We start from the raw sequence: 13,807 nt of genomic DNA on the forward strand, positions 1-13,807 counted from the left end.
CGTGAGTAGAGGGCTCCGACTGCAGTACTGCAGCTCTACCTACCACCTGCGCCACGGGGCTCTTTTTTCCTCTAGATGACAGCCTTTCAAATATTTAAAGAGGGGCAATCATGTCCCTCCTCTCAATATCCTCTTCTCCAAGAACTAAACATTACCAGTCACTGGATGTTTCTGTGTCGGGGGGAGGTAGTTGTGAGTTTCCTGCATTGTGCAGGGGGTTGGACTAGAAGACCCTGGAGGTCCCTTCCAACTCTGTGATTCTATGATTCTTTCTACGGTAGGAGCCCACAGGGACAAGTCTGCCTCACGAGTAGGGCCAGCTTCTTCCGTCTGCAGGCCTGCCGTTTTCAGCCCCTCCACTCAAGAAGAGCCCACCAGCATCTGCCACAGAATCAGAAGAGCCTTTATTGGAATTCACACAAGGGCTTTTTTGAGGGAGGAGACCCCCACGTGACACGGGGCAGAGGGCTCGGTGCCTCAGAGGGGAGAGAGACAGCGAGGAAGTGGGGCCCACGGAAAAGATCAACAGGCGGCCCTTGTGAAAACACATCTGGAGAGCTGCACTTCCTGCCCACCTCTGGCTGCTCTTTCCCACCCCCCATCCTGAAGAATGTCGTGATGGAAGAAACAACAAGCGCGACGCCCGGCGTCCATGGACTGTGATGGCGCTTCTTGTCCCGAGCCGGAGCAGGGGGGGTGGGTGGATGGAGAAGGGCCAAGACTCATCGCCTGCTGGCTGCCCTGGCTGCCGCTTGAGAACTCTCCATGCCCCGTCCACGGAAACCGGCCGCCGAAACCTCTTCCAGGAAGCTGTGGAACACAACGACACGGGAGGAAAATGAGAAAAAGACGTGCGATTTCACAGGGATGGCTAACAAGCGCTTGAAATCCCCCCCCCCCGCAGCCCCCCTGCACTATGGGAGGGGGTGGTTAACGGATCCGGTCTGCAAAACACAGGCGGGGGGAGGGGCGGGTGCAGAGAGGCATGGAGGGGAAGTGATCCGTGGGAGCCGGTTTGAGGGAGGCCAGAAATAGAAAGCTGAACGTCAGGCGGCTGCAGCCCGCCCACCCCTGACTAGCCCCGATCCTGTGCGGAGACTGAAGCTGCGAAGGAAAGGCATTTTGCAAAAACAGGAGGAAGTGAAAAACGGAAAGCTGGAAACAGGAGACCCTGCCCTGTCCCCTCGGCTATTTAAGAACATAAGAGAAGCCATTTGGATCAGGCCAATGGCCCATGCAGTCCAACACTGTGCCACACAGTGGCAATATATACACGCACACACAGTATATATATACTGTGGCTAATAGCCACTGATGGACCTCTGCTCCATATTTTTATCCATCCCCTCTTGAAGCTGGCTATGCTTGTAGCCACCGCCACCTCCTGTGGCAGTGAATTCCACATGTTAATCACCCTTTGGGTGAAGAAGTACCTCCTTTTATCCGTTCTAACCCGACTGCTCAGCATTTCATCGAATGCCCATGAGTTCTTATATTGTGAGAAGGGAGAAAAGTACTTCTTTCTCTACTTTCTCCATCCATGCATACTTTTGTCACCTACTGTCATGTCACCCCGCAGTCGATGTTTCTCAAGCTAAAGAGCCCCAAGTGTTTCAACCTTTCTTCATAGGGAAGGTGTTCCAAACCTTTAATCCTTCTAGTTGCCCTTTTCTGGACTTTCTCCAATGCTATAATATCCTTTCTGAGGTGCGGTGACCAGAATTGTACACAGTACACTCCAAATGAGACCGCACCATCGATTTACGCAACACAAGCACATCACCTTGATCTGAGTCAGAAGAAGTCTTACCCTCCACAGGCAGAGGGACATTCCCTCCTGCTTCTGCTTCTCCTCTTCCCACCCCACCAAGCCAGGAAATAAAGCAGGAGTCACGTTGCACCTTTAAGACTAACAATTTTCATTGAGAATGTCAGCTTTCGTGTGCTCTTAAGCACGCTTCATCAGACAAGGAATCCAGCACAGTAGCTCACTGTGCTGGATTCCTCGTCTGATGAAGTGTGCTGAAGAGCACACGAAAGCTGACGTTCTCAATAAAACGTGGTTGGTCTTAAAGGTACCATTTGACTCCTGCTTTGTTCAGCTGCTTCAGACCGACACGGCTGTTTTTGGTTGCTTGCTGGAATTTCCTGTGTTGAAAATGTGGGGTTGTGGACCTCTCCTATCAATTTGTCCTGGGAAGAAGGAAACCACCCGGCTCACTTGCACAGTTGCTGAGTTCTCCCAGCAGCACAACTAAGCTTGCGACTGCAGAGATCAGAAAACGGCTGCTTTGGAGGGTGGAGTCTGCTGGGGACCCCGCCCCCCTTCTCAAACCCTGTTCTCCCCAGGCTTCACCCACAAATCTCCAGGAACTTCCCAACCTGGAGTTGACAACTCCACTCACTTGGCTACTGCATGGCTTCAATTATTATTATTATTATTATTACTACTACTGCCAGCTTAAATTTCTATCACGCCCTCTCCGCAAGCAGACTGAGGGCGGCTGACAGTTCAGACGTTTTAAATTTATAGTTAAAACACAATAAAATACAATTACAATTAAAACATTCCATGGCACTGTACAACTTCGATATAGCTGAGAACATAAGAACATAAGAGAAGCCATGTTGGATCACGCCAATGGCCCCTTCAGTCCAACACTGTGTCCCATAAGAACATAAGAGAAGCCCTGTGGGATCACACCAATGGCCCATCCAGTCCAGCACTCTGTGTCCCATAAGAACATAAGAGAAGCCCTGTTGGATCAGGCCAATGGCCCATCCAGTCCAGCACTCTGTGTCACATAAGAACATAAGAGAAGCCCTGTTGGATCAGGCCAATGGCCCATCCAGTCCAGCACTCTGTGTCCCATAAGAACATAAGAGAAGCCATGTTGGATCAGGCCAATGGCCCATCCAGTGCAACACTCTGTGTCCCATAAGAACATAAGAGAAGCCATGTTGGGTCAGGCCAATGGCCCCTTCAGTCCAACACTGTGTCCCATAAGAACATAAGAGAAGCCCTGTTGGATTAGGCCAATGGCCCATCCAGTCCAGTACTCTGTGTCCCATAAGTACATAAGAGAAGCCATGTTGGATCAGGCCAATGGCCCATCCAGTCCAACACTCTGTGTCACATAAGAACATAAGAGAAGCCCTGTTGGATCAGGCCAATGGCCCCTCCAGTCCAACACTCTGTATCACATAAGAACAGAAGAGAAGCCCTGTTGGATCAGGCCAATGGCCCCTCCAGTCCAACACTCTGTGTCACATAAGAACATAAGAGATGCCCTGTTGGATCAGGCCAATGGCCCCTCCAGTCCAACACTCTGTATCACATAAGAACAGAAGAGAAGCCCTGTTGGATCAGGCCAATGGCCCATCCAGTCCAGCACTCTGTCCCATAAGAACATAAGAGAAGCCATGTTGGATCAGGCCAATGGCCCCTCCAGTCCAACACTCTGTGTCACATAAGAACATAAGAGAAGCCCTGTTGGATCAGGCCAATGGCCCCTCCAGTCCAACACTCTGTATCACATAAGAACAGAAGAGAAGCCCTGTTGGATCAGGCCAATGGCCCATCCAGTCCAGCACTCTGTCTCATAAGAACATAAGAGAAGCCATGTTGGATCAGGCCAATGGCCCATCCAATGCAACACTCTGTGTCACATAAGAACATAAGAGCACATAAGAACAGAAGAGAAGCCCTGTTGGATCAGGCCAATGGCACCTCCAGTCCAACACTCTGTGTCACATAAGAACATAAGAGAAGCCCTGTTGGATCAGGCCAATGGCCCCTCCAGTCCAACACTCTGTATCACATAAGAACAGAAGAGAAGCCCTGTTGGATCAGGCCAATGGCCCATCCAGTCCAGCACTCTGTCCCATAAGAACATAAGAGAAGCCATGTTGGATCAGGCCAATGGCCCATCCAGTGCAACACTCTGTGTCACATAAGAACATAAGAGAAGCCACGTTGGATCAGGCCAATGGCCCATCCAGTCCAACACTCTGAGTCACATAAGAACAGAAGAGAAGCCCTGTTGGATCAGGCCAATGGCCCCTCCAGTCCAACACTCTGTGTCACATAAGAACATAAGAGAAGCCACGTTGGATCAGGCCAATGGCCCCTCCAGTCCAACACTCTGTGTCACATAAGAACATAAGAGAAGCCACGTTGGATCAGGCCAATGGCCCCTCCAGTCCAACACTCTGTGTCACACAGGGGCCAAAAAACCCCAGAGTGTGTGACTGGCCCAAGGTCACCCAGCCAGCTCCCATGGCAGAGTGGGATTCAAAACTGGGCCTCCCAGATCCCTCTCTGACACTTTGGCCACTAGACTACTCTGGCTCTTGCTATATAGAGGATGGGTGTGGGATTGTTTTCTGTGGCCCCAGAAGGTAGGACCAGAAACAGCGAGCTGAAATTAAATCAAAAGAGTTTCCGGCTCAACATTAGGAAGAACTTCCTGACCATGAGCGCGGTTCCTCAGTGGAACAGGCTTCCTCCTCAGGAGGTGGTGGGCTCTCCTTCCTTGGAGGTTTATAAACAGAGGCTAGATGGCCACCTGATAGCAATGAAGATCCTGTGAATTTAGGGGGAGGTACTTTCCTGCATTGGGCAAGGGGTTGGACTATATGACCCTGGAGGTCCCTTCCAACTCTAGGATTCTAAGTTCCCACAGGCTTCCTTGGGAGGTGGTGGGCTCTCCTTCCTTGGAGGTTTTTAAACAGAGGCTAGATGGCCATCTGACAGCAATGAGGATCGTGTGAACTTAGGGGGAGGGGTTTGTGAGTTTCCTGCATGGCGCAGGGGGTTGGAGTAGATGACCCTGGGGGTCCCTTCCAACTCCAGGATTCTATGATTTATATCCTACTTTCCCCAAGTGCTGGTATATAATCTTTACAACACTCCTGGGAGGTATGCACGGCTATCTGATAATGGCCGAAGGGTGGGACCAAATCCGAGAGAGAGGCCTGCCCAAGGGCGCCCTGTTTTGCTGGGGGAAAGCATCACCGTGGATAGAGTAGATCCACAGGACCTGACGCACGGGGCGGGAGGGGGGGGCAGGTGTCTGCAAGAGTATCTCATTAACAGCAGAAATAAAAATTTGACGACAAGCACGGTGACTTAAATAGAGTGCGATGCCCTGAGATTATTCCGTGCCAACGTGACTCATCCCTTTCAACACTATCGGACTGTTTGATAGCAATAAATTATCAGGGATTAATGCCAAGAGAACGCAACGCAGGTGAGACCGAAGGTGCAAGCACGGCTCCTGCGAAGACGTCACTGCGGTTTGCATCCTCCCCCTCCCCAAAAAAGCAGAGAGCACTTTGCTGAGGCCGTGAACCCTTCGGCCCCTTGCCAGAGCCAAAACCGGCCTGTCCCACTTCCAAGGCTGCAAACTCTGGGATGGTGAAAGCCGCAGCGGAGAGCTTCTGCAACGCGCTCTCTGGCCCACTCGGCCTCCTCGTTCAGTTACAGCTCCGGGTTCTCTCCCTCCCCCTCCTGTTTTATTTTTAGGCAGAGCAACGCTGCAAATCAGCTGGTGCTGCTCGGCGATTAAGAAAGCGAGCCAGGAGCCCGGCTGCAAACAGCACCCCCATCTTGGGAGTGTGGTGGGCCCCCGCAGGGTGGGCGGCAGGGAGGCTAGCTTCCAGCTGGGCCCCCCCCCGCAGAATTAGAGCTCATCTCTGGACCCCCCCGAGAGGTCAGGTCCCCAGGAGAAAAGGTTTATTTATTTATTTATTACCTTGGTGTTTTTATCCCACTCTCTCCGCAAGCGGACTCAGAGCGGCTAACAGTCAGTTCAAACGACTTCAGCAATAAATACAATTAAAACATTTTAAAACATTTTATGCTCAGCGACAACGTAGGTGGGATCGTCCTAACACTGAGCCCGTAGTGATCGCAATTGCTCAGTAGCGATCACAATTTCTCAGTAGTGATCGCAATTGCTCAGTAGTGATCACAACTGCTCAGTAGTGATCGCAATTGCTCAGTAGTGATTGCAACTTCTCGCAATTTCCTAGGTGCCAAAGGCCTGTCGAAACAACTCGGTTTTGCAGGCCCTGTGGAACTGAGAGAGACCCCGCAGGGCCCTTATGGCCACCGGGAGGGCATTCCACATTTCAGGTGCTGCCACTGAGAAGGCCCTGGTCCATGTACAGCCTGGCCTGCCTTGGTCCGGGGATGGACAATAGACGTTGTGTCCCTGAATGCAGTGCTCTCTGGGGAACATGTGGAGAAAGGCGGCCCCGTAAATAGAAAGGCCCTCGATCGTACAGGGATTTAAAGATCAGTACCAACACCTTGAAACAGACTCGGAGCACAATAGGGAGCCAGTGATGATCTTGGATTTATATCCACCCTATACTCTGAATATGAGTCTAAGAGCTGCTCACAGTCTCCTTTATCTTCTTCCCTCACAACAGATGCCCTGTGAGGTGGGTGGGGCTGAGAGGGCTCTCCCAAAAGCTACCCTTTCAAGGACAACTCTGCGAGAGCTATGCCTGACTTAAGGTCATCCCAGCAGCTGCAAGTGGAGTGGGGAATCAAACCCGGCTCTCCCAGATAAGAGTCCACACAATTAACCACCCTTTGAGGTGGGTGGGGCTGAGAGGGCTCTCACAGCAGCTGCCCTTTCAAGGACAACTCCTACGAGAGCTATGGCTGAGCCTAGGCCATTCCAGCAGCTGCAAGTGGAGGAGTAGAGAATCAAACCCGTTTCTCCCAGATAAGAGTCTGCACACTTAACCACTACACCAAACTGGCTCTCACAGAAGCTGCCCTTTCAAGGACAATGTGAGGGCTATGGCTGACCCAAGGCCATTCCAGCAGCTGCAAGTGGAGGAGTAGAGAATCAAACCAGTTTCTCCCAGATAAGAGAGCTCTGGCTGACCCAGGGCCATTCCAGCAGCTGCCAGTGGAGGAGTGGGGAATCAAACCCAGTTCTCCCTGATAAGAGAGCTCTGGCTGACCCAAGGCCATTCCAGCAGCTGCAAGTGGAGGAGTAGAGAATCAAACCAGTTTCTCCCAGATAAGAGAGCTCTGGCTGACCCAGGGCCATTCCAGCAGGTGCAAGTGGAGGAGTGGGGAATCAAACCCGGTTCTCCCAGATAAGAGAGCTATGGCTGACCCAAGGCCATTCCAGCAGGGGCAAGTGGAGGAGTGGGGAATCAAACCTGGTTCTCCCAGATAAGAGAGCTCTGGCTGACCCAGGGCCATTCCAGCAGGTGCAAGTGGAGGAGTGGGGAATCAAACCCGGTTCTCCCAGATAAGAGAGCTATGGCTGACCCAAGGCCATTCCAGCAGGGGCAAGGGGAGGAGTGGGGAATCAAACCTGGTTCTCCCAGATAAGAGAGCTCTGGCTGACCCAGGGCCATTCCAGCAGGTGCAAGTGGAGGAGTGGGGAATCAAACCTGGTTCTCCCAGATAAGAGAGCTCTGGCTGACCCAGGGCCATTCCAGCAGGTGCAAGTGGAGGAGTGGGGAATCAAACCCGGTTCTCCCAGACAAGAGAGCTCTGGCTGACCCAAGGCCATTCCAGCAGGTGCAAGTGGAGGAGGGGGGAATCAAACCTGGTTCTCCCAGATAAGAGAGCACTGGCTGACCCAAGGCCATTCCAGCAGGTGCAAGTGGAGGAGTGGGGAATCAAACCTGGTTCTCCCAGACAAGAGAGCTATGACTGACCCAAGGCCATTCCAGCAGGGGCAAGTGGAAGAGTGGGGAATCAAACCTGGTTCTCCCAGATAAGAGAGCTCTGGCTGACCCAAGGCCATTCCAGCAGCTGCAAGTGGAGGAGTGGGGAATCAAACCAGTTTCTCCCAGATAAGAGTCTGCACACTTATCGACTACACCAAACTGGCTGCAGGGCTTCCAAACGAAGGCTCCAGCAGGCAGAACCGAAAAATTAAACTTGGCCGTGGGGATGAGGAGGAAGAGAAGAAAGAAGGGCTGTAATTATACCCTGCTCTAAAAAAAGAGGATCTCCCATCCAGCGGCTCAGTTCTGTTGTTCCAGCTCATTGTGCCGCAGAAAGGACCAGATGGGATCTTTAGACGCAGATTTGTTTTTATTTAGCAACCGGTTCTGCCGCTGCCAGATGCAGAAAGTGAACCTAATCCTCAAACGTGGACACGCCGGGGGGGGGGGGGAATTAATCAAACAGGCAGATGTGGGGAGAGGAGGTCTCCTCTTGTGCCCACAGACTCCCCTGCAGGTTGCCAGCTGTTTTGTTTTTATGGGGGTTAGATCAAGGTGGGTAGCCGGGTTAATCTGCCTGTAGCCGTGCAAAAGAGCTGGAGCAGGGGTCCATCAGTGGCTATTAGCCACAGTGTATTGTTGGAACTCTCTGTCTGGGGCAGGGATGCTCTGTATTCTTGTACTGGGGGGGGGGCACAGTGGGAGGGCTTCTAGCCCCACTGGTGGACCTCTTGATGGCACTTGGGGTTTTTTGGGCACTGTGTGACACAGAGTGTTGGACTGGAGGGGCCCTTGGCCTGATCCAACATGGCTTCTCTTCTGTTCTTATGTGACACAGAGTGCTGGACTGGAGGGGCCACTGGCCTGATCCAACAGGGCTTCTCTTCTGTTCTTATGTGACACAGAGTGTTGGACTGGATGGGCCATTAGCCTGATCCAACAGGGCTTCTCTTATGTTCTTATGTGAAACAGAGTGTTGGACTGGATTGGCCACTGGCCTGATCCAACAGGGCTTCTCTTATGTTCTTATGTGACACAGAGTGTTGGACTGGATGGGCCATTGGCCTGATCCAACATGGCTTCTCTTCTGTTCTTATGTGACACAGAGTGTTGGACTGGATGGGCCACTGGCCTGATCCAACAGGGCTTCTCTTCTGTTCTTATGTGACACAGAGTGTTGGACTGGATGGGCCAATGGCCTGATCCAACAGGGTTTCTCTTCTGTTCTTATGTGACACAGAGTGTTGGACTGGATGGGCCACTAGCCTGATCCAACATGGCTTCCCTTATGTCTTACGCAGGTATGCTCTGTATTCTTGGTGCTTGGAGGGCAGCAACGGCGGGAGGGCTTCTAGTGTCCTGGCCCCACTGATGGAACTCCTGATGGCACCTGGTATTTTGGCCACTGTGTGACACAGAGAGTTGGACTGGAGGGGCATTGGCCTGGTCCAACATGGCTTCTCTTATGTTCTTCTATCTGGGGCATGGATGCTCTGTCTTCTTGGTGCTTGGGGGGGCACAAAGGGAAGGCTTCTGGAGTCCTGGCCCTGCTAGTGGAACCTCCTGATGGCCCCTGAGTTTGGGCCACTGTGTGACATGGAGGTGTTGGACTGGAGGGGCCACTGGCCTGATCCAACAGGGCTTCTCTTATGTGACACAGAGTGTTGGACTGGAAGGGCCATTGGCCTGATCCAACAGGGCTTCTCTTATGTTCTTATGTGACACAGAGTGTTGGACTGGATGGACCATTGGCCTAATCCAACATGGCTTCTCTTATGTTCTTATGTGACACAGAGTGTTGGACTGGAAGGGCCATTGGCCTGATCCAACAGGGCTTCTCTTATGTTCTTATGTGACACAGAGTGTTGGACTGGAAGGGCCATTGGCCTAATCCAACATGGCTTCTCTTATGTTCTTATGTGACACAGAGTGTTGGACTGGATGGACCATTGGCCTGATCCAACAGGGCTTCTCTTATGTGACACAGAGTGTTGGACTGGAGGGGCCATTGGCCTGATCCAACAGGGCTTCTCTTATGTTCTTATGTGACATAGAGTGTTGGACTGGAGGGGCCACTGGCCTGATCCAACAGGGCTTCTCTTATGTTCTTTTGTGACACAGAGTGTTGGACTGGAGGGGCCACTGGCCTGATCCAACATGGCTTCTCTTATGTTCTTATGTGACACAGAGTGTTGGACTGGAGGGGCCACTGGCCTGATCCAACATGGCTTCTCTTATGTTCTTATGTGACACAGAGTGTTGGACTGGATGGGCCACTGGCCTGATCCAACAGGGCTTCTCTTATGTTCTTATGTGACACAGAGTGTTGGACTGGAGGGGCCACTGGCCTGATCCAACAGGGCTTCTCTTATGTTCTTATGTGACACAGAGTGTTGGACTGGAGGGGCCACTGGCCTGATCCAACAGGGCTTCTCTTATGTTCTTATGTGACACAGAGTGTTGGACTGGATGGGCCACTGGCCTGATCCAACAGGTCTTCTCTTATGTTCTTATGTGACACAGAGTGTTGGACTGGAGGGGCCACTGGCCTGATCCAACAGGGCTTCTCTTATGTTCTTATGTGACACAGAGTGTTGGACTGGAAGGGCCATTAGCCTGATCCAACATGGCTTCTCTTATGTTCTTATGTGACACGGAGTGTTGGACTGGAAGGGCCATTGGCCTAATCCAACATGGCTTCTCTTATGTTCTTATGTCTGGGGCAGGGATGCTCTGTATTCCTGGTGCTTGGGGGGACAGCAACAGTAGGAGGGTTTCTAGTGCCCTGGCCCCACTGGTAGCTGCCACCACCTGCTGTGGCAGTGAATTCCATGTGTTAATCACGCTTTGGGTGAAGAAGAACTTCCTTTTACAGAGGCTGACCATGGACGACCCTGATGGGCTTCTGAGATCTGATGAGATCAGGCTAGGCTGGGCTACCCAGGCCAGTGGCGTAACACTACTATCTGGGAGACCCAGGTTCGAATCCCCAGCTCAGCCACGGAAGCTCGTTGGGAGACCCTGGGCCAGTCACATCCTCTCAGCGTGACCGACCCACAACTGCGATGAGATAAAATGGAGGAGAGCAGAAGGACATGGGTCATTTTGGGTCTCCATCGGTGTTCCCTCTAAGCTGAGTTAGTGAGAGCTAGTTCACAGCTTTTTAGCCTCCAGTTTATGCATTTTTGTCTTAGCCCAGGAAAAATGGCCCCAGTGCAAACTAATGTATGCAGGAGCTCACAACTTTAATGCCAGTAGCTCACAAAGTGGAATTTTTGCTCACAAGACTTCACAGCTTAGAGAGAGTAGAATCATAGAGTTGGAAGGGACCTCCAGGGTCATCTAGTCCAACCCCCTGCACAATGCAGGAAACTCACAAACACCTTCCTAAATTCACAGGATCTTCATTGCTGTCAGAGGGCCATCCAGCCTCTGTTGAAAACCCCCAAGGAAGGAGAGCCCACCACCTCCCGAGGAAGCCTGTTCCACTGAGGAACCGCTCTAACGCTCAGGAAGTTCTTCCTAATGTTGAGCTGGAAACTCTTTTGATTTAATTTCAACCCGTTGGTTTTGGTCCTACCTTCTGGGGCCACAGAAAACAATTCCACCCCATCCTCTATAGGACAGCCCTTCAAGTACTATCACCTCTCAGCTGCCTCCTCTCCAGGCTAAACATCCCCAGCTCCTTCAACCTTTCCTCATAGGACTTGGTCTCCAGACCCCTCACCATCTTCGTCGCCCTCCTCTGGACCCATTCCAGCTTGTCTAGATCCTTCGTAAAATGTGGTGCCCAAAACTGAACACAAGACTCCAGGTGAGGTCTTACCAGAAGAGAGTAAAGCAATACCATCACTTCACGTGATCTGGACACGAGACTTCTGTTGGCACAGCCCAAAACTGCATTTGCCTTTTTAGGCACCGCATCGCACTGTTAACTCATGTTCATTGTATGGTCCACTAAGACCCCTAGATCCTTTTCACACATACCACTACGAAGACAAGTCTCCCCCATCCTATAACCATGCATGGGATTTCTCCTACCTAAATGCAGAACTTTACATTTATCTCTGTTAAAATTCATTTTATTGGCTTTAGCCCAGTTTTCCAGCCTGTCATGGTCATCCTGGATGCTGTTTCTGTCTTCTACTGTATTTGCAACCCCTCCCAATTTAGCATCATCGGCAAATTTAATAAGCATTCCCTCTATTCCTCTAAATATTCTATTTAGTATTCTATTCCTAGAATACTAAATTATAGAATATAGAGTACTGGTCCCCATTGAGGGGAAAGATGGTGTATAAATGAAGGCAATAAAATAAAGAAGAATTTGCACTTTGAATTGTGCCCCAAAACTAACAAGATTGCCCACGAGAAACTCTCAATATTGGGCACCAAAGGTTCTCTACAGCTGCTGCCTACGGATAACTGAGCTGCAGCCTCCGGCACCAGCCGGGATTCCCAGACAGTCCCCAACGATAATGTAACCCCCCGCCTCCAAACTGGCTCCTGCAGGGGGATCCAACCTTGTCTAGACGGAACTCTCTAATTCTTTAATCCTTTCTCTGCTTTGTTGTCCAAGATGTAAGCCATACATGAGCAGGGAAACAGCAAAAGTCCAGTTCTGAGTTAATGCAGGGGAGGGAAGAATCCAATGGAAAACCTTTCCCTCCCTTTTAGGCGGGGTATTAATCAAATTAAACCTTAAAACCTTAAACCTTGGTGTAATGGTTAAGTGCACGGACTCTTATCTGGGAGAACCGGGTTTGATTCCCCACTCCTCCACTTGCACCTGCTGGCATGACCTTGGGTCAGCCATAGCTCTGGCAGAGGTTGTCCTTGAAAGGGCAGCTGCTGTGAGAACCCTCTCCAGCCCTGCCCACCTCACAGGGTGTCTGTTGTGGGGGAGGAAGGTAAAGGAGATTGTGAGCCGCTCTGAGACTCTTCGGAGTGGAGGGCGGGATATAAATCCAATATCTTCATCTACCTCATAGGGTGTCTGTTGTGGGGGAGGAAGGGAAAGGAGATTGTGAGCCGCTCTGAGACTCTTCGGAGTGGAGGGTGGGATATAAATCCAATGTCGTCATCATCATCTTCTTGCAGATGCTGGAATGGTCTTGGGTCAATCGTAGCTCTCGCAGAGCTGTCCTTGAAAGGACAGCTTCTGTCAGAGCTCTCTCAGCCCCACCTACCTCACAGGTTGTCTGTTGCGGGGAAGGAAGGTAAAGGAGATTGTGAGCCACTCTGAGATTCTGATTCAGAGAGAAGGCGGGGTATAATCTACATGTCATGGTATTCGTTATTGCTCTGTATGGGTTTGAAATTTGGATAATGAAGAAAGTTGACAGGAAGAAAGGGGATTCCCTGTGATATCTGGTGTTGGAGGGGAGTTTTTAATAGATACCGCCAGAAAGGAAAATTCGTGGGTTCTAGATCAAATTGAGCCTGAACTGTCCCTAGAAACTAAAATGATAGAACTGAGACTATCGTACCCGGGTCACCTTATGAGAAGACAAAAACTCACTGGAAAAGACAACTATGCTAGGAAATGTTGAAGATAGCAAGAAAAAAAGGAAAACCCCCCACGCCCCCCCCCACTTCCCCCATGTGCCTTCCCTGACACCCTGCAGTCGGGCAGATGCCCAGGAGGGCCACAAATAGGGCAGAGAGGCTGCTGCTGCCCCCTAACGGGCCTTTGGAGGTAGACTACCTCTACATGTGGAGGATTCATTCAGCCATGGGGGAGAGCCACTGCAAGCCATCTCCTCCCCCCACCCCACTGCAAAATTTAAAGCTCTCAGCTGGCAGCCAGTGCCATAACAGTTTCAGGAAGTTCATTTTGCGTTCATAGAATCCTAGAGTTGGAAGGGACCTCCAGGGTCATCTAGTCCAGCCCCCTGCAAATGCAGGAGACTCACAAATGTTGTTGTTAACCGCACAGTCAAGTCTGACTCTTTGCGACCCATGGACATGCCAGGCCCTCCTGTCTTCCACCATCCTCCAAAGTCTGCTCAAATTTGTGTTTGTTACATCAGTAACGCTATCCAGTCGTCTCACCTTTTGCTGTCCCCTTCTTTTGCCTTCTGTCTTTCTCAGCAGCAGA

General features: G+C 51.2%; 1 protein-coding gene across 1 annotated transcript in view; it reads right to left on the minus strand.

The window, feature by feature from the left end:
• Positions 1-382: 382 nt before the first annotated feature.
• Positions 383-13,807, minus strand: part of VPS45 (vacuolar protein sorting 45 homolog) — an 84,051-nt gene continuing 70,626 nt past the window's right edge. The window contains exon 15 of the mRNA XM_060256594.1: positions 383-810. Within this exon, the coding sequence (XP_060112577.1) occupies positions 723-810 (88 nt within the window). The 3' untranslated portion in view covers positions 383-722. The remainder of the gene's footprint in view (positions 811-13,807) is intronic.

The sequence above is a fragment of the Heteronotia binoei genome, chromosome 1, assembly GCF_032191835.1.
Source record: "Heteronotia binoei isolate CCM8104 ecotype False Entrance Well chromosome 1, APGP_CSIRO_Hbin_v1, whole genome shotgun sequence".
Classification (NCBI taxonomy): Eukaryota; Metazoa; Chordata; class Lepidosauria; order Squamata; family Gekkonidae; genus Heteronotia; species Heteronotia binoei.